General features: G+C 33.4%; 2 protein-coding genes across 11 annotated transcripts in view; both read left to right on the top strand.

Moving 5' to 3' along the window:
- The first annotated feature begins 28 nt into the window (after positions 1 to 28).
- Positions 29 to 21,634, top strand: LOC122568182 (glutamyl aminopeptidase-like). Of its 7 annotated transcripts, XM_043727628.1 has the most exons (16): positions 29 to 516; positions 3,575 to 3,685; positions 4,043 to 4,610; positions 11,366 to 11,515; positions 11,612 to 11,697; positions 12,652 to 12,748; positions 12,948 to 13,030; positions 13,213 to 13,418; positions 13,517 to 13,697; positions 14,032 to 14,257; positions 14,612 to 15,174; positions 15,250 to 15,481; positions 16,092 to 16,497; positions 16,639 to 16,781; positions 16,993 to 17,345; positions 17,693 to 21,634. In XM_043727628.1, exons 3-16 carry the CDS (start codon positions 4,478 to 4,480, stop codon positions 17,846 to 17,848), a joined length of 3,015 nt encoding a protein of 1,004 aa, XP_043583563.1. In that variant the 5' UTR covers positions 29 to 516; positions 3,575 to 3,685; positions 4,043 to 4,477; the 3' UTR covers positions 17,849 to 21,634. The 7 variants fall into 7 exon arrangements, with proteins under 7 accessions (XP_043583563.1, XP_043583573.1, XP_043583555.1 ...); XM_043727638.1 differs by having other exon boundaries at positions 3,575 to 4,610; positions 11,369 to 11,515; XM_043727620.1 differs by having other exon boundaries at positions 3,575 to 4,610.
- Positions 21,635 to 22,753: 1,119 nt separating this feature from the next.
- The window catches only part of LOC122568212 (segmentation protein cap'n'collar), a 111,266-nt gene continuing 106,929 nt past the window's right edge, over positions 22,754 to 27,090 (top strand). For 2 of the 4 annotated variants that reach the window (XM_043727692.1, XM_043727683.1), the window contains exon 1: positions 24,636 to 25,972. In XM_043727692.1, the coding sequence (XP_043583627.1) occupies positions 25,508 to 25,972 (465 nt within the window). In that variant the 5' untranslated portion in view covers positions 24,636 to 25,507. Of the gene's footprint in view, positions 23,142 to 24,634; positions 25,973 to 27,090 lie in introns of those variants that run through there. The other 2 variants (XM_043727701.1, XM_043727740.1) reach the window with 2 other exon arrangements.

Below are 27,090 nucleotides of genomic sequence, written 5' to 3'. Positions count from 1 at the left end.
CTGCGTGAACGAGACGGGCGCAACCTGTGGCTGATCCTGACCGCCGCGCCTCCCTGCGTCCGGAAATTTAGCCACGCTCGACTCTCAAACTCCCTTCAGTGCCATTCTCACCGTTCGACTGTATACATGTGACGATGGTGGCTGTTCTCGTAACGAAAGAAGCCCCGTCTCTACCATACAGCCTGTGCGAAGCTTAAATCATTCGGCGATGCAATCGTGGCTCGTGCAGTTGCGAACTGGTGCCGAATCGAGCACAGACACGCCGCGCCTTTTTCTTCTCGCTCGAACCGCTCGACCCGCCGCGTACGTAAATATTCCCTTCCGGTACAATGTTTCGATAGTCTCACGGTGAGGTGCCGGTTCATCGTGTTCACATACGCCACTGGTATTAAGAAAACGAAATCGGCGAATCTCAAGAATATTGATCGGTTCCCCATGGAATCGACCAGCTGGATTTCTTCCTCGACGAGGGAAATCCTTTTCCTTGGTGTTCGCGTTTTCTCTCGCCTGCAGAAGGTTAGTCCTCCACATTTCATACTTTATTTAGATCTTAAGATCCTTTGAACCTCGACGTACCTTCGTCGTGTAATTCTTTGCGATTGAATATTTCCAGCGTTTTGTATTATCGTTATTCGGTTTGGTTTTTGGTTAGATTGGGCATCGAATAATTGAGAGACGTTAAGGATAGTGGGAAGTCACAGAGAGGTCTTTGATGTTATATTAACTTCGTTTGTTTGGAGGGATTTCTCGACCGCGAAAATGGGCAGGGTCAACGTTCTATCACGAGGCACCGCGTCCGTGTATTAGACGCGCACACGAATGCTGTTACCTGTGTAGCAAACGGAAGCAGGATGAAACAAAAAGTTGAATACTGTTTCTCTCTCCGTTGAAAATTCTCTCGCTGAATAAGAGAACTCGCCGACTAGTTCGTTTCGTACGCTAGTTTCTCAGAATTATAGAAAAAACTAGAAAAACCTGAGAGACTCCTCGGGCGTTCTACAAAGCTTCTGTTGTTCGTATGATATTAATCGTATTAAATGTGTTCACATTAGAAATTCACATTCGTTAATCAGCTCGTGGATCCAGAAGTGATTAAAAATAACGTTTAAAAATATGTATGAAAAATGTATTGTATATCTTCTTCTTAATTGCAGTGTTATAAAAATATAGTCTATGAATTTTAGCCTGTAAAAATTTACGTGTAAAACAAGATTTCTTGGTATTATCATAATTTATGACTCAGTTATGATTACTGAAGACAAATAATTATACTTTGCCTTTTCACTTAATTGTGGTAATTCACCAAGAAATTTTCTAATTCTGTTTCTACTAAATAAACTTAAGGAAACATAATAGCTAAGAGAATCTAAATCTGATATAGATATTTATAATTCATGCATCTTGCATAACACGTTTGATTTTAAGAAAATAGTTTATCTACTGTCGTAGAAATAAACTCTTTTGCAATGAAGAAAATGCTTTGAAATTACAGACAATTTTCGCGTAACCTTCAGTAGCTTGCACATGCATATCACTTATTACGTAAGGTTGTGCATATAAAGTGTTATTAAGTTATTTGCAAACGAGGCTGACTGCAGAAATAGTCATACCTATAGTTATATGTATGAAAGATCTATAACTACGAACAATAACGCATAATTGTTTCGATTCTATACAAGCTATCAAAACAAAAGACGAATTTCCATTGTACGTAAAAATTCCCTTGTATTTCTCCATTAGAATTCTTTAAATATTCGATAGCTAATGTAAGTACATATGTCGACCAATTGCTTTACCTCGAAGAAAAATAATAATGTCTATAAAATAACGATGTAAGACGTATGGCTAAGATAATTTTGAAAGCATACTTGAATTTTTGAACCTTCAGTTGTTATTTCCTTTCTAATTGGCACAAATAAGTAAAAGAGTTTCTAAATTGCGAGTAATTCATTAAATATGATCGACTTTATTTACGCTTTGAAAACATTTTAATTTGTATCATTTTTGCTCCAGCTGTGTATCTGATAAGATATAAATTGTTACGCTAAAAAATTAATAAACGTATATATAGATGTAAAATAAAAGAAGGAAAAGACGTGGCTGGAATTCGCGAGGAACTTTAAGGGAAAGAGTTTACCAGGAAATTAATACTCATGAGAGATCAGCATGTATAAAGACTTCGTAATCTGTTCATCGAGATTAAGGGAAATCGATAAGGAATTTCTAATGTAATGAATTTAATTTTTCATGGATGTGAATCCTGTTTTTTATTTAAATTTATTCCTTTTTATTAGAAGATTATAAATATATATATGTATCTCTTAATAGAATAATTAAAAAATACGAAATAATTTCTATTAAATAAATTTCATACTATCATGCTTGGTTTTCTCGCAATTCTATTATTGCACAAAAAGGACATATATGATTCGAAAGAAAAATCATCTTCAAATTTACCAAATACAAGGATTAAACCATGGATCTATATATGTAACATTTATCACCGAATCATTTAACTTTCACTTACATCCTAATATCGATGATATTTTCAACAATGCTCACATACCTTGATTAGAGTAGGACATGTGCAATTATATAATTAATGAAATTGAGAGGCACGTAGCGCGTCTGAATTGAAAGAGAAACAATTCGTACGTGTAAACGAGAGACGACGATAATGGAGATGAATTAGCACCCAACTCGGTAAATGCATAATTACCTGCTACCGAAATGGAAAGAAAGTGTCGTTCATGATTCTAGCGGTCCTCTTATCCTCGACGACTCTAATTACAACGTCTCGGGTAAAACCTTCGTTTAAAACGAAAGTTCTACAGGACAATCCAGTGTCTGTTATATGAACAATTTACCGCCGTATATATATATATATATTTTTTTTTTAAATACACTTCAACGAACACCTAAACAAGAGGACGTGAAAAACAGCGAAGATACTGATGCATATAATTGGCAGCTTTGTTGTGGCTATAAAAATAACTTTATAAAATATGCGTTGAGTGTGAAACGTACGATCGCACTGACCTATTATATCGGCCATGTATTAAAATTATAAGCCTGATTAAATGAATAATAACTAAACAACGCTGGCCTGTTATCTATATAAAACGAACAAATAATATATAGTGCATTATAAAAATTTGATCGATTCTTAAACTCTTAAGACGCGTGTATAAATTAATAATAATGTCTTAGATCGAATCTTGGATTATGTAAAGATAAAAAAGTATGTTCTTCAAAGATACAATATGAAGATGTATTACATCTTATATATTATATAAAACGATGATTATTTTAAAAAAACAATGTTTTCGACAGTTTAAACACTTTGAATAAGAAATATCTGCCAAAATTGATTACGATATTATTACACTTAATATTACTTATTAATTATATGCATATTATGTGTATATTAGTAGTTGACAATGCATGGTTTTATGAACAACATGTTGTATATATTTAGAGAATATTTTCGAGAGAAGGATGAGAATAATTTATAAAAATAATTGAAAGAACAACGTATAAAAATATTGTATATATGTTTCGTGCTTTGTTTCAGATACCATGTCTAGCAATACACTAAGGAAATATTGCACAACTTTACAAGGAAATTATTAATCCATCGTTAGCAAGCAATCAAACAAAAACCAGCCAGTTAGCTGTTTACAAAGTTAATACGTATATTTAATATAACAATCTCTTTTAATTTGCAATTTTAATGACTGCTTGTTGTATTTGCTTAAAATATGACCAGCCTTCGCACACATATAGTGCAGCTTCATATCATGCATACAGTTTTACAAAAACTAGTGAACTTTATCATTAAAATAGAAAGACACATAGAACTATAATACAATATCATCCGATAGCTACGAAAGTAATTAGTGTAAAAACAATCATTGACTAGATCCACGTGCACTGCCCGACTAAGGGTTCAAATTTAACTAAAACGATCAATAGACTACTCCTTTTATAAACCACGAGTATTTGTACGAAATTTATACGCGAAACTATCGTTTTGTAACAGCTACAAATCTTTCTCTCGATGACATATTCCAACGCTTTGTGACGGGGACCAATGTATAGAAAATTCTTCGCCTTGAGTGACATCCGTCTGCACACGACGAATAGATAAAATAACAAAAATACGTTACGAAAACTATCGACTCGTATTAAATATAGATCGAGCAAATGTATCGTGAAAAAGAAGTGACGAATGTTTAGAGTAAAGCGTCGAACGAATGAGAGTTACATAGTTCGCATGAAAATTCCTCGATCCGTTGACACGGATGCAAAAGAGAAATACAAAAGTGCATCGTTCTCTAAAAGCATCAACGTTGAAGAATGTAATTCGCATCGAGTCACGAGAAATAGGGAGCCAAGGAAGCGTACATCTTCCGCTCGAAACTGCACACAGTGCGAGCTTACTGGATAAAAAGGCAGGCAGAGGGAGAAAAGCAAAATGCCAGGGGGAACTTCGACGCGAGAAAGCAGCGAGGCGATCCGGATGGAGCCTTTAGGTAGAACCTCGAGTTCGCGAAGTCCCGGGCAAAACGGAACCGCTAACACCACCACCGAGGTGCCGATAAATTCAGGTGAGTAAAAATCCACTTGCACCGAGAAAGCACGTTTACTACTCTCTTTAATGAGTTAACTTACTGCCAACCTCGTACGGACTCTTAACCTGAAATTTCATTAACACTGGGGAAACAAAAATGGTCTCAGCGGTATTCTACAACCGTAGTAAATAAAATTGTTCCCTTGGCGGTTCTGTTGTGGAAAAAAAACGAGTTTTATGCGCAACGAATCTACGATGAATATGTAATTTCTTTTCATAATTCGAAAACTTATATTTCTATCCAAATGTGTTCAACAATTAGAACTAGATTTTCTTTATACTTTCTTATCATGATGTATAGAAGTTAGCTTGGAATGGATTTTAAAAAATTTTAATTAACACAAAATGTACATTTTTTTACGTTTGAAATACGGTCACGGTGTGTGTGTGTGTTTTATTTTGCACAAAGCTTGAAAAGCATATATATTAAGCGTAATTACTGGTTTCAAAGCACATATCACTATTATTCATGACCTTATATTCTTTAGATATCATCTTTTCATGGATCGACAAAATTCTGACTTCTAACTACGATAATTGCCATCGTTAAAAATGTATCACCTATAATAAATTATGATCAAAGTGTTTATCAAGTTGTTTTAACACAAAATGAAAAATGGGTTTAATCAGGAAAGATTTAGAATTGCTATTTTATTAAACGTTTATGTTTCATAAAGTTTATATACCTGATAAGAATCTAAAGAACTTTATCGTATCTATAAAAGTTTATTATCGTGTAAAGTGATGATTCTTTATATGAAAACAACGCGATTATGATCCAAGAATAATTTTTACAATCAAGTAGTAACTAGTAGCCATGAAAATATATTTAAGTTGGTCGAGTTTATGTACTATTCTAGTGAACACTGTTTCCAAATCTGATCAATATCGATAGAATCACAGCGTTTATAGATGTCTGAACTTTTGAACTTGTGACCTGTTTTATTTTAACGTATTTATGTAAGTTTGTTTCCGCCTTAAAAAGTTACCCAGCTTTTGACACAAATCATTCTAATATTGATGAGTCTCGTGCATTTGAAACTTAGAGATATACATTTCCTCACGAGTTAAAGCTACGAGTGAGCCTACAAGTAGTGCAACGTTGTAAAAGATTCAGGAGCAACGTAGAGATCATGAATTTGCTATTAGTTCGTGGCCAAATATTTTTTTATATAATCGACGTATGTAGTTATATCAAAATAATTTATTTTGTATTCAATACCGAAAAAATGAAGATAAAAGTACAGCAGTGTTCAGCAATTAACACCATCTTTGCTTCCAGCAATGACTTGCTACCGGAAACATTTTTAGAAAGTAATCAGAAATGAGAAAAGATTGATCATTTCCTTTGAACTGTGTCTTTCAAATTAATTGAAGTATTGACATAAAGATTTAAGAATATGTTAAAGAGGTCTTTATTATTGTTTATATATTATTTATTAAAAATTATTTAAGATACATGTTAATTCAATTACATTGCAATATGAATATTACATCCCTCCCTATATGACATGATTGATTAGTTAATTTAAGTTTAAAGTATTAACATTACTGTAAAATGTAGTATGATTATTCGACGTATTCACAAAGATGTTGTAGCTGATATTATCAGATACTGTCTAAAATTAAATACGAAATCAAAATAACATAGATAGTTCTCATATCGTGCATTGCATAATCCAAATTTTTATAGAAATTCTGTAAAAACAATTCGGTAGAAACATTATTATCTAGAAGACAGAAAATTATTTGTTGGCAGGTGTTAAAGGCCTGTATTTTTAAACCTTTATTTTAAAAAAAGAAAGTAAGATTGAACACGTGTATATTATATAAAATGCTCCTTTTATCGTCCCATAACACACCTTGCTTAATTGACCTTATAATTCTGTTACATACTGGACGCAAACCTAATCTAACCCATATCTACATATATATAACTATGGTTTTTTATTTATATCTAAAAACCACGATAAAGAATAATACAGATTAACGTATAATTAACCACGGTTACTATTATTACGTAATAATCAATTTATTAATTCAAAGATTAATTTTAAATCAGGAGGCAAAATCTTTCAAACGCACGCAATGTTTAAAAACGTTGAAGTTGAACAAATTCGATTACGATAACAGTTCTTGCTACCTGTAAATATATATTATTATGAATTTTGAACAAATATTTCATACAGATATCTTATACATGTTTATACATTTATACAATCTGTACATTTTTATATCCTTTTTATCACAAATACGTAAAAATCTACAATTTAACAATGAACTACTGGATTTATGACAAATTTCTTTTTACACGACAAGATTTTAAGCGAATATTATCTTTATACCTTTTAGCATTGAATTTTAACAAATTACCACACGTGGATTTTCTTGAGGAATCTATTCTCTGAATTTCACATTTAATACAACTTTAATGGATTTAGAGATTCGGCCATCCTTTGAAAAATCGATTTGCCCCTTTTTCATCCCTTTAGGAGTTGAATTTCGAAAGACCATGAGACACGAGCGTGTTCATTTTTAACGAGGAGTTCATTTACCGAACCTCAAATTTCCAGCTTTAGCGAATATAGGGATACGGTTACCCTTTGAGAAAACAACTTACTCCCCTTTTCACCCCTAAAAAATGGTTGAATTTTGAAATACGCTCAAATACGTTTACATATTTTTAATGAGGAGCTCGAAATGTTGAATTTCGCGTCTGCAATATTAGCAACTCGTCAAATATGAGTATCCTTTAAAAAAAAAATTTGACCTCCTTTTTACCCCTCCAGGGTTTGTATCTCCCAAAATTCGACCTTATCGCAACGTCTAAAAAGAAGTATACTATCGAAATTTCACATTTCCACGTACAACGGTGTGGGCTTGGCGTTGATGAATCGATCAATTAGCTTTATTTTTTATATTCAGATATAGATTGCAAATAATTTATTTTTATATATACATCGATTTCTCAAAGTTGGCAACAAATGTTGCAGCGATATCGATCTGTTTCACACAAGAATCGTTCTCCGTATCCCTAAAACTTCATTCGCAGGTCAAAAGCCAGACAAGAAACGGAAATGTTGCCCCTTTCTCTAGTTTGAATGCCATTGCCAGCATTCAGCGGAGACTTTGTCCGTCAAGGATATTGAACTTCGACAATCCGAACGGCTCGAGTACCCTCATTCATACTATGAACTGAAAACTTCTAAGAGGTCCTCGATAGCTCCATAATCGCTAATACAAGGACAAGATTTTATTCCGTGCTTGCATTGCATTGACGTGTTCCAATTTTTTCTCGTATATTCTTATGCTGATTTCGCGTTCATTTCTTGATAATGTCAGCTTCCATCGTTCCAACTCGGATAGCTTACTAGACAAACTCTGTTATAACGATCGTATGGAATCTAGATATCTGTAGACTCGTTTTATAAATATGCTGTACGAAACATTTTGAAATTTCATTAGCACTATTAGGGGACTCGATTAATTAATCATTGTAACGTAAAAATATTTTAGTCTTCGTTCCTTACTTGGTTTTGCCTAAAGAATTACTTAACTATTGACTAAACAGAAATTCTGTATATAATTATAATATTATATATATATATAATTATTTAACAATGAATTTATAAAAGATTCTTTCTAATTTGACTTTTGTCAAAGATATTTCTAAAATCACAGCCATAAATAAAGTAACACAGACATCATGTTTAGTGTCTCTGTGGAATTCATGTCAATGCTATCGGGAATATAAACGTGCTCGGAATAATATAGATAATTAGAATGGATAGAAGACAAAAAATACTTACTATGTGTAAATATATGAATGGTGTATATATGAAATATATGTTTCTTCAAATAAAACTTTAATCGTATTATATATATATACTTATACGAAATTATTTTTTATATTAATTAATTTCATTATCTTAGATTTATAGGAATGATTAATTTTAGAATTCTAAAATTCTTAAAGTAAAATAAATTGTAGTAAATCCTATTACGTTCTAAATCTTAATATTATTAAACGACATAGCACGCTCGATGCAAACTATAATATAGCGATTAAGATAAAACTCATTTTATTAGGTCTAGAACGATGACAATGCAAAACACATATTGAATATGCATGGCGGTTGTGTGCACTGTCGGTCTTCCTATCGTATGCAAAAACGAGAGTTCTCGTATCGAATGTTTAAAATGCCAATACTTCATATACCGTTCAATAGCTTTGTAAAGTAATTGTGTTAGTAGCGAACTAAAATGAAAATCCATTTTCTACACAAGAATTTATTACCTATGAATATTTTCGTTAATATCGTGTAAAACAATTTTCAAACAAAGAATATTCATAAAATTATATCATTTAAATCGTTTCGTCGCTAAATAATGCGTCACTAGATTGTTAAGTGTCGTTAAGAGTACAAATGTTAAGTGTACGATTATAGAAAAAAAATACAATATTTCGCAAAGAATTAAATTTTTTCTTTTTGTCTATAATTGCATAGTTAATATTTCTAACATTAAATATGTACAACAAAATGATGATTTTAACAAGGATATTTTAACAACGAAATGAATGAAATAACATAATTTCGCGAAAATGTTTAATGCTAAAATACGAGTCGCGGAGTATCGAAACCTTAAAGGAAAACAGAGGGAAATACCAAAAATGGTAGAGAATCTTCTTACCAACCCAAGCGTAGAAGTAAAATGGCAAGTAGGGTAGGAATCACTGTGAAGGGTGGGTCACGGATGGCGCCACAGTAAAAGCAACCAACCACCCCCGCTGCAACTCTAGGCGAAGCGAGGTGCGGCGTGGCGAGAGCTGCAAATTCACCCCCGTAAAGCGATCCGCCACCAAGGGGTTTGGAAAGTCGCCATTTCTGCCTAACTCCGCAGTCGCTATATTCACGTTTTAATACCAATGAAATGTCAAGGCACGTCGCGCGTTATAGACTCGCCGACGTTGTCGAGCTGTTCGGTGACTTCGTAAGCGTCACGTTGTCGCGGGTCCTCGGGACCTCGTTGGTCGCGCTTCTACTCGGGCTTCTGCTTGTACTCGTGCTCGTGCTCGTACTCGTGCTCGTGCTCGTGCCTCTGCTCGTGCTCGTGTTCACGACTGTGTTTGTGAGCTTCCCCGTCTCCGTACCCGTGCCCGTGCCCGTGCCCGTGCTTCTTCAACTCGTGCTCGTGCTCGTGCCCGTGCTTGCCACTTCAGGAATTTCGAGTCGATCTACTCGAGCAAGCTCGCTTCTGCCGATTAAGCTTTGAACTAGGCGCACGACAAACGATTAAGAAAGAAAAAGGAAAAGAAAAACGGAACGAGAACAAGGAAAGAAGGTTGAGCCTAAAGTAACCGCAAGCCCCCAGTGAACCAGTAGGTAAATCTGCCAGTCTTCCTCGGTGATTCCTTGACCTTGACACTCGAACCGACGGTGTATCAACGAAAGTAACTACTAGGCGAAGCAGACAAGCTACGAGTACGACCGCCCGAATTCTGGCTGAACAGAGAGAGCCCTTGATCAAAATCTTATATGCTACGAACGACGGTCAGGTAAAAGAAATCGTTCGTCGGAGACCGCCGCCAAATCGGTTCACGATGAGCGAACAAGATGTGGATGACGTTGCCTTTCTGACAGGTGAGACACGTCAGAACAGGCATTCGAGAATTTTTGTGGATTTTCTTGAGCGAACCTCAGGCTCTAGTTTCGTTCCCGTTGCAATCTCATATCAGGGGTAGCTCCTACCACTTCTGACAGCTCTGTTTGCCCCTTGACCTCCCTTCCTTTTCACGGTTTCCCTTCATTTCCTCGTCCTTCTTTTCCTTTGCTTCTTCTTTCCCTCTCTTTTCTTTACACGCGGTTCTCTCCTTTTCCTTTGAAATCGTTCGACCAGATGGCCCACTTACGACCCTCCGGGCTACGAATAGACTATACGAGGAGCACGTGCGTGCGATCAATAAGAGACAAGCTTCTGATCTTTCAAATTAAAACACGCAACCCGGCTAACCTCACACGTTTATGTATATGTATCTTCTTGTCGACCGATTAACTAATTATCATCCTGTCTGTGACAACAAATAGAACCACTTGCAAAGTGCGTAAACACATCTGTCTGACATAGAACCATACAATATGTTGCAACATGTATCGTATAGAACAAGCCACTTTATCCAAATGACGTGAACTTCTCGAGCAAAATTGCCTCCGAATTCTATATACGTCGATATTAACTTTTGTTTACTTTGTAGTTCGCTTGCGTTGAAGGAAGCTTTAAGCATACGTCTCTTAAAATTATGCGTATTCAGCGTACTATCTTGTAATGGCGCCATTCTTACCAATCCATTCAAATTGAATTTAAATTGATTGAATGTTATAGAGCTGTCATTCGATGATAAGATATATACACAGCATTTCACGTGTTTTGTTGGAGTAACTGCATTAACGTCACTGTGGACTGTCGCTCGGCAGTCAAAAATCTAGGTCAAGTGTGTAACCGAGGACAGGAAACTTGTTTCTCACGTTAGTGGACATTTCACGTTTGAGAACTTACACGTTTCACCTACTTCTTCAATTTTCAATAATATTCGTACCTCTTGATATATATATTTCGTCTGATATTATAGACAACATACGTAATGTTGCCAAAACAAATTCAACGCGTTTCTCATGCTTTAGAATAGGGAGCGTATGGACGCTTGATCATTCTTCAGGAGACTCTTTGTTCCAGGAGACAGTAACACAGGATTGCACAAACGTAGTATTTATGAGCACAATGGAATTGTGTGTTCTCAAAAAAGGGCTCTCTGCGTAGCTACCGTTGTTTTTGCGATCCTTTTCGCCATATCACTCATCATTGCCTTCGCGGGACCACAAAATGGTAATGTAACGTTCCCTTAATGTAAATGACATTTCAATTTTGTTTCTGTATTGCTCGATGCTTGTTATTGGTTTCTCCTTTTCGTTTTTTTAATAGACTGCCCTTGTGCTGGAGAGAAGCCACCCAATCTGGAAATCGAAGACGATGAAAAAAGTAGCGAGCCTCTTGCAACTAATGGAGAGGTATGGTTATTTATGTTTGCTCTGCTGGTTGTACGATCGAAGTGGAACAAAACATATACTTCGTAACACATATTCTAGACATAATGCACAAGTAATAACGACAGCATGTACTCAAGTTCTTAAATGGTACAATGAATAATGTAGATTCGTCAATGTTATTCATACATGCCATATGATTTCAAATAATCGTCAAACAATGATATTACATTAAATTTTTATAAAAATATATTTAATTATATATTAAAATATTAAGATATTTAATTATATATAAAATATTAGAATGTTTAAAGGATCATATCGTGAGAAGTACATTAAAGAATTTCCATTTCATGTCTTTGTATAGATACAAGTCGTAGTATTCATTTTAATCTTCAACAAAAATTTGAAGGATCATACATTATATTATCTGTATATTATAAAATAAGAAAATAACGATTACTAGTTTTCATTACAAAAATGATGCAAAGTTTTTAATACAAAATACAGTTGTTTAAGATATTACTTTTGGAACATAAAGAGAAAAATCTATCTGACCTGAAACCTTTCTATGCCGCGGTACGTAAAAAGAAAAAATTAGGACGTATAGAAATGCAAAATACATAGGTATGTCATGTACGTATATGTGTATGCAAAGTGTGTTCTTTTGTATGTCACATTTCAATGCTTGTGCTTGAGCCTTTGCTTGAAGCTTACTGTGAACGAGCTATAAAACGTCTTGGCGGGAAATCAATTGCAGGACGTCTATAGTACTATAAATTTCCATACCCTATAGTCTAAAGTATCATAATCTAGGATTGCCGGTTATGTGATCAATTTTATTGTTGATCATTCATATTTTACTAGCAGTTACATAAATGGTACATCTTTAGCATCGAAGATAAAAAATGTATGCAATTGCAGTAGCTAGCTCAACTAACGGTCTAAAAGTAATTTAATTGAATGGAACTGTTACAGGTGTTTCCTTGGAATAACGTGAGGCTACCTACGTTTGTGCATCCTACTAGGTACAATATCACTATCCATCCAAATCTTACCACCTTAGAAGTAAAAGGTAAGTAGCATATCGTTGATTAGTTGTTAGCTAACTTTCGAGAATATTAATTATTTATAAGACATTTATGACAGAAATCTTACAGTATCTTTAAAATTAAGAAATTAATTTCTGAAGTAAAAAAGCAATGTTTCCTTAATGCTCTGCACTAAAATATTTAAGAACGAGGAAAAAAATAATTTTTAATTTTCATTTGCAGGACAGGTCACAATCGAATTCTATGTCGATAAAGAGACCAACTATATCGTCTTCCATAGTAAAAATTTGACAATAAATGAGAAAGTGAGTATTTAAAATAATATGCGTGTACAGTGGCTCGAAGTATTCGTACCCTTACAGACATATTTTATTAATATATTATGTACGTTTATGTAAATTTCATTAACATACGTTATTATGAGCCATTGTACATACGTCAGAATCATGTTCTATCTACTTTCTAATCGCTGAAAACTGGATTTTAGATGATTCAGGACCGTAAAGGCCACAGATTAAAAATTGCAAAGTTACTGGAATATCCGAAACATCAACAGTTGTATTTAGAACTGGAAGAGAGTAAATTTCGGAAGAGAGGGAATTACACAGTACACTTGAGGTTTATTTCGAAACTGACGAGTGAACTCGAAGGATTTTATCTTAGCAGCTATGTCACCCCAGAAGGAGAAAAGAGGTCACTCTGAAACTGTAATAATTTTCTGTTTGGGAAATTACTCAAGGCGTATCTTCATTTTGAACGAAATCGTAACTGTATTATTTTTTCGACTATAGGTACCTCGCTACGACTCATTTCGAACCTACGTATGCACGCTCGGCATTCCCATGCTTTGACGAACCACAATTTAAGGCTAAATTTAAGGTTTCGATATTTAGGGACAGATTTCATATCGCGCTATGCAATATGCCTGTGATGAACACCGAGGATGCTGGATTTTACATGGGCACCGGACTGGTGAGTACGAAACTAATGAAGTTATATTCTTGTTAAATTATTTTATTAAATTAGTGTTATATTATGATATATCATTATTGGTCAAACATTTTTCTTTGTTTCTCCCTCATGAAATATTTGAAACCACATATCATTATTATTATTTCTTGTTTTACGTATCTGATTTACAAAACATTGTTGTACGTTGCTAAATTTTACAAAGCTTCTTAGTTAAAATGTATAGTACAATAATACTGGAAGAAAAACGAATACTATATAGTATAGCCTATAATTTACGTTATTATGATTGTACTATATGTACGTGAATAACAACATTTATTGCAAAAATTTTCAGCTTCGCGATGATTTTCAAGAATCTGTAGAAATGTCGACGTACCTGGTAGCCTTCGTGGTTTGTGACTTCAAACGTGTCTCCGAATTGACTAAAAGGAATATTTCCGTGAGTGTTTATGCAGCAGAGGCGATGCTTCCACAGGCAAAATACGCGGTAACTACAGCTGCTCGTACAATGGATTACTTTGAATCTTTTTTCGGGGTACATTATCCATTGCCTAAGCAAGGTACGTAATCAAATCAAAATATAAAAGTAATTGTAAATTCACTGGATAATAGTTTTATTAGTGCAACAGAAAGTTTCTTATTCATAATGTACCAGGTTTCTCTGAACAGACATTTCTAGTACACTGTATAGCTATGAATAAGAAAAAAATATTTTGCAATTAAGCTAACAAACTCCGTTATATTTTGAAGTACAGCTTTCATTTAATATTATAAGATTTCTATTTTAACATTATAACATTCTTTTCTTATTTCTATTCATAGGATATACTGTCAAAATATGACCGAAAAAACTTGAAACGCTTTATATATCCTATATCAGTTTTTAACATATAAATTTTATTAATTTCTGATAGACTTAATAGCTATTCCTGACTTTGCCGCTGGTGCAATGGAAAACTGGGGCCTAATCACGTACCGAGAAACATCAATACTTTATGATCCACAAGAGACATCAACCAATGCTCACGAGTGGGTCGCTATAGTTGTCGCTCACGAATTAGCTCATCAATGGTTTGGTAATCTCGTCACTATGAAATGGTGGAACGATTTATGGTTAAACGAAGGAGCGGCCAGTTTCTTCGAATACAAAGGAGTGAATCATATCTCACCTGAGTGGAGCATGATGGATCAGTTTATTTTAGACAAAACTCAACCAGCGCTTGATCTCGATGCTTTGGCAAGCAGCCATCCCATAAGCGTGCCGGTTAAAGATCCAAATGAAATCGAAGCTATATTCGATGATATTAGTTATAGTAAGGGCGCCTCCATACTCAACATGCTTGAGGGATTTTTGTGCGAGGATGTTCTGAAAAGTGGATTGAACGACTACCTGAATTCGCACGCGTATGGAAATGCGGACACGAACGACCTCTGGGCGGTCTTTACAAAACATACAAATAATACTTTTGACGTAAAAGTAGGTATAAGTTTGAAAGATTAATTTTAAAAACTCATAATTTCTGGTGTTCCATGAAATACAATGTGTCGGCAGGCTATTATGGATACATGGACCCAACAAATGGGTTTTCCTCTGATTACGATCACACGTAATGGGAATACCATCACAGCAACTCAGAAGAGATTTCTAATTTCGCCAAAAGAAAACGATACAGAACTGCAAGAATCAAAATCGCCCTTTGACTACAAGTGGTATGTCCCGTTGAGCTACTACACAGACAAAGAACCGCGCAAGCTTCACAACATATGGATGAATTTAACCGATGGTAACACATAGGACAATTATAACGAACATTTTTTTTAGAGATGTTTAACAGCATTAAGCGAGAAATCGTTAAAGGAGTCCGTTCAAAGGCGATATAAAATTATTTCCAATTGATCTTTTTTTCATTTTACTACAATTCCTACATAGGAGATTTATTGATTTTCGATCCTACCTTTTTCGCCGATGTTAGATAGAAAAGAAGAGGAACACATTGACAGTTATGATTTTTGATAAAAATAAAATGACCTTCGTTAACTGTGTTTTTTATCTAATTGAAAAATTAAGCTGGGAAATCAAGGTGGTTCATAAACGAATCCTAAAGTACAAAAAATTAAGAAAAATCAATTGAGTATAATTTTATATGGTCTTCGAATAGCTTTGCAATTATTGGGCTTTATGAATTATTAGCTGGCAATTTCATTCGTTTCGTAGATCACATTTTTCGAATAACGTAAGTTTCATTCGTGCATTTTTAAATTAAAAGGTAATATAATATAATCCAAATTCATGCATGGAAAATATATTTCTTGATACGAGTGAACTTGTTATCTGATAATAAATTGAACCATATCTTCGACCTCATGGAAACAAAGATTACTACATATTTTCAGTAACGTTCGAAATACCTACCGACGTGGAATACATAAAATGCAATGTGAATCAAAGTGGATTTTACCGTGTATCTTACCCAGAAGAGATGTGGGCATCAATCATCACTACATTATTGAATAATCACACCAAGTTTAGTCCAGCGGACCGTGCTAATCTTATTGACGATGCGTTTACGCTTTCCGAAACAGGCGAGTTGAACGCTACCGTACCTCTTGAATTATCTCTTTATCTTTTAAATGAAAGAGATTATGTGCCATGGACTACTGCACTCGGATATTTACATTCTTGGAAAGACAGATTAAGCGAAAGTCCCGGATATAAAAGATATATCACATTCTTAAAGCTTTTATTAACTCCAGTTATCAAATACGTCGGTTGGGCAGACGAGGGATCACATTTGAAAAAGTAAATATAAAATATTGTTAACTTTAGAATACCAACAAGTCATTTTTACAACTGACAACGTTTCTAAGATTAGGAAGATTAGAATAATTATCAACTCTTGTGCATCGAGTATCTTAAATACACTACGTTTCTTTTCCACAGGTTATTAAGAATTGCAGTGCTTCAATCAGCTGTATCAGTAAAATTGGACGATGTTGTAAAACCAGCAAAAAACCTTTTCGAAGACTGGATGTTAAAAGGCAAACGAATTGCCCCAAATATACGAGACGTCGTATATGTTGCAGGTAATACAATATTATTTTTATCATACATCCAATATGTTCACCACGTTCATTCGTAGATTCATTTATTTATTTGTAGATTCACTGGTATTCAGATAATTCCTAGATACGTTTTATTCATTCACTTGTAAATTCATTATATTTATTCTTCTTTGTACAAGAATCAAATTTTATTCAATCATTCGTTACATCGCGTACATTTTTCTTTGTACAGGAATCAAATTTGGTGGTGAGAAAGAGTGGAATCATTGTTGGAAAAATTATCAAGAAACTCAGGTACCAAGCGAGAAACGAATAATGTTACAAGCGTTAGGAGCGACGACAGATTCTTGGTTGCTACAACGTTACCTTTTACGATCGTTAAATCGAGATATGGTGAGATCACAAGACGTTGAAACTGTTATAGCCTCTGTCGCTACCAATCCCGAGGGTCAGTTCCTTGCATGGCGTCATCTCAAAGCTTACTGGCCTCAGATACATGTTTTATTCGGAAACGGATCACTGACCATGGGTAGTCTCATATCTGTTGTAATTTCTGACTTTTTCACGGATTACGACTACCACGAGGTAAGTAGAAAATATATTGTTTTATAATGAAACGCTTTATTAATAATGTTCCAAATATCACTTGTAAAAGAATTATTTTTAATTTTATCATTGTATTACTTGCAAGTGAATCATTTTAAATTTTATCGTTAAGTACTCGACAGCTCTAATAAAGGATAAAATTATCCTGGTTTCTTCTTTCTATAATTCTGTACCTAAAGTATATTCTATAAAAATAAGCAAGAGCACGCATATTTTTTAACGATATTCAGGGCGATTCAATTGCTGAAACTTTCAAAAATTCAATATTTAATTAATAATCCTTTCCATACGAGCCTGTAATAAGTATTTCTGACGTTGCGTCTTAGGTTTCGGAATTCTTTAAGGGAGTGGATGTCGGAAGTGGTCGGGGAGCATTAGAACAAAGCCTAGAAACAATCAAGTTCAATATACATTGGGTAAAACAAAATGCAGATGTCGTTGATCGATGGCTCATAAATTATTTGGACAGTCACACAAGTTAACCCTTTGTTTATCGGGAATGGGACACGAATGACGCGAAATTATCATCCACACATTTCGTAACAATACTTACGTTTTTCATGGTGCTCATCGATACATGATATCTTCGTGTGACACGATATAGTCTAAGAAAAAAGTAAGACGTTTGTTACTATCCAGAAGGTAACCGTTTATTTACCACTTAGTTAGGTATATACATAATAATTCGCAGATCAAAAATGACCCATTTCCGTCGTACCCATCAAAAGATTCTTCTCATCGGTTAAAAATCAATGATCCTTCAGCGGACGAAGGATCGACCGATACTTTGTCAAGTTGCGAGGCCTCTTGCACAATAATTTACCAACTAATAATATTAGTGATTTGACAATTTACAGACTCCACATTCTAAATTATTCCACAATTTTACAATTTATTCGTCAAATAGGAAATGATTTGTAAAATTCACTCTAAACATTTCATTTCTTTTATTATCAAACTTCTTAATATAATACAAGAGAGTTTATTAATGATATTATACAATGGTTTGTACTTTGTAACTTGTAAAATTGCACTAATATCAGTTCAATCGTGTAGGAGTGCTAAGAAGTATTAAACTCATACCAAAGTTCGTACTATCAGATTTTTGTCCGTTGGAAGAGATCTTTCGATGAATCGAAACAGAGCCGAATTGTTTATATGTAACACATTATACACCGATTTATACGCACTTTCGAAAGTATTTATTTATTATACACGCAGTGCGTGCAGATTGGATTTATTATATATAAATAGAGAGAGAGAGAGCGAGAGAGAGAGAGATTATAGCGAGGAGAGAACAACGTTGTTCCTAGGGTAGTCGCTAACCCATCGAATTTTTCCGGGAAGAAGAAAAGGGCTAACGACGTACGCCTACTAACGTTGACACTTTAGTCTCCCAAATAATACTATACTTTATTACAAGGAGTGACAGTTAGTTAACTCCACGTGATGCCCAAGCCCCATTCCTGATCCATCCAGTACAGTAATTCAACGGAATGCTGAAGATTTGACGAGAAACGCTACTTAACATATTTCACGAGTCAGCCCTAAGCTCTATATTAAAAGAAAGAGTAGCTATAAATACGATCAGTAATACAGAATAATATTTTGGCCTGTGCTAGAGTACGTAAGATTTTTATTCCGTTTAACGTTTATTGTATATATACAAGTATAAAGTTACAAGATATTTACATGATTATTTTATTGATACAAAATTTTTGTAGCGGTAAATGTCAATTGTACAGTCAGTAAAAAAAAAAAAGAAAAAATTAACGAATTACATTATAATATGTAATATAATCGATGACGATCATTAGAAATCCATTTTTCGATGAAACTCAGCTGCTCTTGTAAAGGATAGTGTGATTCGCTGTAAATACATAAAAAAGAAAATCAAGGAACGACGTTAAATTGCGTTAGTACTAATCAAGTAATTACAAAAAATGCCCGAAACGATTGTTACGAACAGTCAGTTAATATAAGTAGCATATCAATATTGGAGAAGTGTTCGACAGATTAATTCGGCCAAATCTTTCGTCAAAACAGAATTCTAGTTTCGTGGAAACGGCGATCCGACAGAGAAGATTTGGCCTCGAGAGAAAGAACATATTACGAGGATTGTATCGTCCCTCGGAAATAATCGCGAAAAATTGATGTACCGTGTGTGTCGTGTATTTATATTACCGCAGAACACTGGATGCGCGGGATATGTCTCGCGTGGAGCTGATCATTCTCCATGTGAAGTAGCATAATAGAGAATCGGATATTTTATTATGAAAAAGTGTATAAATTTATGTATGTAATCTTGTGATGCTTTGTATGGTATGTACATATTAGCGTAAGAGAATTGTGTGCTCTGTGTGGTCGGATATATTTAAAAGAAAAGGTATCTAGATGCATACAAAATATGTTAATGCCAAAGTTAATTGCTGGCCTTTAAAAAAAAAAAAAAAAAAAAGAAAGAAGAAAAAGAAATATTCGTGTGATTTTGGTATGATTCGTAATCTTGAAATGCTAATGAGATTGAATTGAAATTAACCACTGTTAAATGTTAGGTATACATTCGTTGTGTACTTACATCACTTCCTACGTTCTTCTAATTCTCTATCGACAATAACCATAAAATATAAAACGATATAACAGGGAAATATTTAAAACAGAATGAACGATTTCGTTTACCACTATTTCTAATAAATGAAAAATCGATTTAGCATTTGAAGGTTAAAGCACCAAAATCTAGATAACTGTACAGAACGCGATGAAAAAAAAAGTCAGAAAGTACCGAGGATATTTCGGTGCGGTGGTGTTATATGTATAATATGTATAGTACAGAAAGAACTAGGTTCAACGCAAAACAAATTTTTAGCCCAATCAGAAATGAAGTCGAGACACTCTGTATACGTTTGGATTTTACTCCACGAGAGCTATTTTCTATGCGTCTCTTATCTTCCACTGCCCGTATCCAATGGTCGACCAGATCTCACGAATATTCAATTTTACGTGTTCTCATCACTCTCGTTAAACAATCAAAGCACTCGTTATCTAACAAAGAGACATTCACAATATAATTAGTTATTTCACTATAATTAGTTAGAGCACATAGGACACGATTGATCTCTCTATCCTTAATCTATCAATAAAGAAAAAACTGCCGACGATGCTTGCAATTCGAATCCCCTCGCGAACAAGAGAAAAGAAAGGAATAGCATTTTTTTCGAGGTTCATGCCATTTTTTACGTATTTTCAATCAGAGTACAATTACTTGGAATCCCGACGAGTAACGTTTCTTGGTATAAAATATCGTCGATTTTTATCGAATTAGGATTTTCTGGCCGGAATTGTACACGCATGTTTACATTTAGAAAAAGGAAAAAAAAAAGATTTATGAAAATAAACGGCTGCATGGATCGTTCATCCCTTTAAGTAGATTTTGATACACTCCAACGGCGAATTAATGAATCGACGCACAACTAGATACCTTACATGTAAATAGCATATTTTTTCACTAACGGATATTCTCTCTTGTTAAAGATTTAAACGGACGAAGTCGCTCCACGATATTTGCGAAAGCGTTCGGTTCGCCGGTTCGCCGGTTCGCCATTTTCAGTACGAAGGGAGCACGAACCGATTGGCCTACTTTACAACATTCGTATTATAGCCGAAAGTACTTGTTTAAGAAGTAATACGCAGTTCTCTCGCTTTCGTTTAAGAGCGAAAATCGCACAGATCGTCATGTTCCTTTACAAAAAATATAGATTTACGTCTAATCGTAAGTGTAACTGTCATGAAAGTCACGCACGATTATTATTGTTTTATCGATTACTTTCTTCTTTTTATCACTAATTACAAAGGTCTAACAGTATTAGAAAAAAAAACCATTCTTTACCGTGGTGTTAAGAATTATATCGAGTAATAACAATATATATTTGTTTTTCGAGTTTAAGAACGATTTAATAAATAATAATAAAAAAAAAAATCGAATCCACTAGACGCGGAGTAAACCGATGCAAAAGTTCTACCGAAAGACTGGACATCAGAATAATCAAGAAGAGTACATACTTATATGTATTTTATGCAATCACGACCCGATAATGTTATGTCTTAAGAGAACGAGGCTGTCTTGCATCTCATATTTATGAATGAATTATTGATACAACTATATATTGTATACCGTTCTCTACTGTACTGTTGTCATAGATATTTTGTTGTATAAAAGAATGCGAGATATGTACAAGCATACAAATGAATATATTATATGTTTAAAATAACGTACACGTCATTTCATTCCTTCATAAATATTTTTACCTAAGCACATATTATCCATCTATATGAAGCTATGAAGGTATTAACTAAAAGTTTAGGATATAAAGTAAAGTATTCTTATAGTTCGGTATTACGGATACATTTCTTGCAAAAACAGTTGCGACTAAATCTAAAATCTGACTCTTATGATATTTTGTCTAGAACATTGGTTAACAACCTTAGTTTATAATACGTGCCTGATATCTATGTATTGAATTCTAGTCTGGATAGAATATGAAAATGTTCCGTTATGAGTGCATACATCTCGTAAAGATCTTTCTTAGTCAAACATTCCACTTCCTTATTACTCCTACCATTTTCTTCTGCTAATTCTGAAGCCACTAGTATATTGACTATTATCTTAAATAAAAATTAATCAAATATCATCATTTGCTATTCTTATTAACTAATTAGTAAATATTATACAAATACGAGATCCCGAAAAGAATATGCCCTTATTATTTTCCAGACATATATAATTAATTAAATGTATTATAAAATAAATTACGAAATCCGTATCATTCTTTGTAAATCTCTTAAAAAACTATAATTTTATTTATAAAGAAACTGTATTTGTTTATAAATAACAATATTATTTATAAGAAAAGGTATAACAGCTTAAAAATTGAAGATATGTTACTTGTTTCTAAAAATTTTATAATACGTGTATAATAATGTACATATATAACATCAAATGATATTAAATAATAAAAATTTCATTATATTCTGCCAAAATCTTTATTCTTCTGATACTGTATTGCATTAAGTGTAATGCTTGTTAATATACTGCTATGTTGCAAAGTAAGTCATGAAAACTTAATAAGTAGTGAATAATTTAACATTAAATGAGTTTCTAGTGATTAAACACGTGGAGCCGTTATTTGGTATGCATAACTACTGAATATATATTTCAAATCTACATCTTGGTGCCAATCAAGTGCGCCGGCGTATCAACACATCGGATACGGAAACATCGATGTAACGGAACGATGTGTTTGCTGTCCGCGCCATGTTCAAATAGCGCGGTTGTAACTCATAGTGACGTAGCCCAAGAAAAATTCTAATTATCTCATACTGAGACGACAGACGGTTGCTTTTGCGTTGATCCTAATAACTGCATCATTGCGAGAAGGAAAATCTTGTTACAGAAATACTTGTCATTGAGTTTTAACTGAAACGTGGCTTAAAATACGAAAGTTCGCAACATATCTTCTACGAAGGATTTATTACAGTGGCAGAGTGCTTTTCGAAATTAAGTGACGTAATGTATTTTACTTCCATGCGGGTAATTACCAGTAAAGAGTCTCCACCCTGTGTTTCCCAGTGTTCAGGTGACTTCTTTTAAAACAATATACGTTTTAAAATTAAAAAGTAAATAGAGACATGCTTCAAACAGATGATTTACCGCGTATGACACCATTGTCACCCGGCAACAATGTAATAGTTCTGAAGTTAGCAGAATTTATCAGCAAGGTAAATACTAAATGTATGAAAATTTGTGATATTCATATATGTGTAATCTGTGAGTGTATATACATACATTTTTATATATATACATATATTTATTCTCACACTTGCATGTGAATGCTTCCATACATGTCCACGTACTTGCTTGATCACTCATGAACTTGTATTAACAGTTTAAATATGGCAACTACGCACAGTGTGTACCAACATGACCGTAAGCGAAGTTCCTTTAATTTGATTTCATACAATTCTATTCCCTCTCTTTCTTTCACAGACATACGCGTAAACACACATTCTCTCTTTCTCTCTCCCTCCCTCTCTCTCCCTCTCTCTCTCTCCCTCTCTCTCCCTCTCTCTCCCTCTCTCTCTCCCGCTCTTTGTTCCTCACGCACCTAAAAATAATAAATACTAATGTATTAACAAATTACAAGTTTCTAAAAGAACTTTCTTTTACACTTGCAAATTGTATTTACATTTATCACAATACAAAATTATCTATATAGGAATTTAGACGAACATGATTTATCGAATTATCGACAAATACTTTAGTTTTCTATGAGAACTACGAAGAAAGATATTTTAGTTGTCATTTTGCCATACTTCAACTACCAATCTAACTTGCAAATTATATAGTTTTTATTAACATATTAATGGTAGGAAATATGTACACTTATATTATTATTGCTATTCAAGTAGAATTAGTTAATATCATTATCCATTCAAACAATGTGATTTTATAATAAGTAACGGAATAAATTCAAATGACAGAAAAACAACTATAAATATAATTATTACTACAGAAAAGAACGAAAGCATTCGTTATTACACATATGTGTAAATATAATCTCGAAAAGTTTTATTGTGTAGACTCTGAAATGAGAATAATCATATATCAATAAAGCAATAGTAAAAAATGTATTATATCTATGCATATGCAAATGGATATTAACGAAACCGTTACGTAATGAGTGCAAACTTCCATGCAATAGAAAAACTGGTGAAAATGTAATGAAATAATAACATCGTTATATAAGTAAGTATAATATGCTGCACTTTAATAAAGCATCGATAATTCGTTTCGAAAATCAATATATCTTTGCTAACCGTTACATTCATCTTCTGCTTAATTTCGGTATTTAATTAAACTATACAAATATGTACGCGTATAAATGAGCTTTTGTAACTTTTATGTTTATCTACTTTATAAATTACGCCGTAAATAACCTCGAATGAGTTAATACCACGTGTATTTGTATATTAATTTGTAATCTTCATTGCATCATCAAACAGTATCACGGTATACCAATAGCCATTAGCATTTGAAACAAAGAAATGAATATTCCGTAAATTGGAATAAAAAATGAAGTACGTCACAAATTTAAATCCAATGAGGACAGTTTAATGATAAACGGATTGGTCGTTTATGGAAACATATAGGGAGAAGCATAGACTTGGTGCGGCCCTGAGAAACGACGTTGCCGAAGTGAATGCTGAGTCACATATCGCGAACGATCTCTCCCAGGAAGGTGTGCTAGTTCGTTTCTCTGTGAAATGCACTCTATTGCATTAGTATAACGTTATCACTATTAGAATTATAACATCATTAAACCAAAATGATTTAAGTAAGGAGGTACTTGGCGCTTGTCGCGGGCCTCGAATATTTAATGGAAACGAATGTAAGGCAGCTTTAAGCCCGGTAGTTCGTGTATCTGTCAGTTTCTACAATTAAATCGAAGTTCTTACTTTTTACTGGAACTGCAACGGTGTGTCAGTGAAAATAAAGTGTTAGTATTAATTCAAAAAAATATCGCCTTGAATTGTCAAACGAAATTCGAGGCATGCGTAGGACGTGCGCGACGTGTACCGAAGTTTGACGTGGTTAGTGTGTGTTTTGAGGTTATTTTTGTGTTCGTGTAACTGACCTATACTTGTTTAAAGAGAGCTCCGAATCTTTATTTTCATTCTGACAGTCTGTCGAATAAGTTCCTTCAGCAAGAACTTTGAAAATCATCTTTCCTAATCTAATTTAAATTCTGTATTGGTTACACTGAAAAAAAAAAAACAAAAGTTTAAAGAGTGGTGTTTGATAACATTGATAATAATTAAGGACACGATATTGGATTCCCTATTATAAAGTAGTGGATAAAATTTTATTCATACTCAGCGTTTTATATCTGTGAACAGTCATGGAAACGTTATTAAATATTCAGACTGATCCAAGACATTAACAAAACAACGGTTCAACATGAACATTTGTTTCTTTGTGATAACTTGCCTCAAAACGTGCCAAGCCATTGTGACAATAAGCTGAACTAATTCGGATTATAAATAAATTTGTCAATTGGAAGTAATTTAAATATCAAAAACACAAAATGTTGTGTATAAAGAAATTATACCACGAGGAACTATTCCAACTAGCACTGCTATTGTCCTTATTAAGACTGGACCCAGAATCCTACCTTGGTTTGGATATTCAAACTATAGGTGTAGGTTCGTTAGATCTAAACAATGGGTCTAGGTGGCACACCGATGTTCATACAATAGTTCATCGCCCTATCTTTGTTCACCCAAAAAACCTAGATTCTATGCTTTTAAATTATGAGAGAGATTTATTTGAAGACTTAAATTCATTAGGAAGATACAATAGAATAAATTCTGGTTTAAATGACATCCATGCATATCTGTTAAACACTGAGGAATCTGGAAGAGATGTTGATATAGCAGGACCTAGTATATCATTTTCTACAGACCTAACTAGGAATATAACATCACCTGACCCATCAAATTCTTCGCAAAGTACTGACGAACCGGCTAATACGGCAGAACTTACTCAAGAGGTATTTTTTTTCTTATACTTGTTAATGTAAATTTTGGGTTTAACTTTAATTTGATTGTTACTTTACTTTTATCATTATTATTATAATTAATTCAGATGTAGAAGATACTAATGCGAGTACTAAAATTACTAGATAATTTTACATATGTTTGATATACATAAATTATACTTATTTTTTAAATGCAACAAAGTAATTATAATACTAAAGCAAAGCATTTAATCCAAGATTTATTTGTTTTTATATGACAGTATTCATTACTTTTAAATTATAAATTTATAATACAAAATATATGTACCAGAGAGTTTTCTCTTCCTATCTTAAAATTATAAAGTGTATAATCTTCTAACAATTCTTTTAATTAAACATTTTTTTATGTAACTGAGAAAATATTTTATAGTTCAGTATCTGTACATAAGTTGTTTATTTTAATTTCATTATTTTTATTATACATTTATTTTAAATGTACAATAATATTAACAAGTTAATAATAACTTAATAATAACTTGTTAATATTATCATGGATTTATAATAAAAGTAAAATAAAAATAATAAAACATTTTTAAACTACTTAAACATTATTTTATGTAATAAAAATATATAATTAATTATTCATCACTTGTTTGCAAATTATCTCTCCTTGATAATATTTTATATTATCACAATAAAAAACAAAATTTAGTTAAAAGATGCAACTTAATAACAGTATGCCGTGTCAGCGTTCGTATTGTCAAAAATACATTATCACGTGTCCTTGAGTCCTTGCAACGACCTGCAGCGGTCAAAAATTTTGCAATATTTTTAGTTATGTCGACCGAAGGCTTCAGTACATTCATATTTCCGATAATATTCATTTATTTTTAACCTCATAACGTTTTCTTTATATTCTATATTTATTTTCTTTCCATATCGATACCATTGGAAATTTTATATTTACAAGAAAATATAAAAATTAAATTTTTTTATTTTTAAACTTGTTTAGAATAAATCAATCACTTTTGTTATCTTGTATTTGAGATTTTGTATACACAAAGAATATTGCCTATATGTTAGTACCACCGACCGAGTATTATTGAGATTCTCATTTCGCATTGAGGTACTATTCAAATTACGAAAGTATT

The sequence above is a fragment of the Bombus pyrosoma genome, linkage group LG1 (assembly GCF_014825855.1).
Source record: "Bombus pyrosoma isolate SC7728 linkage group LG1, ASM1482585v1, whole genome shotgun sequence".
NCBI lineage: Eukaryota > Metazoa > Arthropoda > Insecta > Hymenoptera > Apidae > Bombus > Bombus pyrosoma.
The sequence above is the reverse complement of the archived record's forward strand: the minus strand, read 5'-3'. Positions and strand labels throughout refer to the sequence as shown.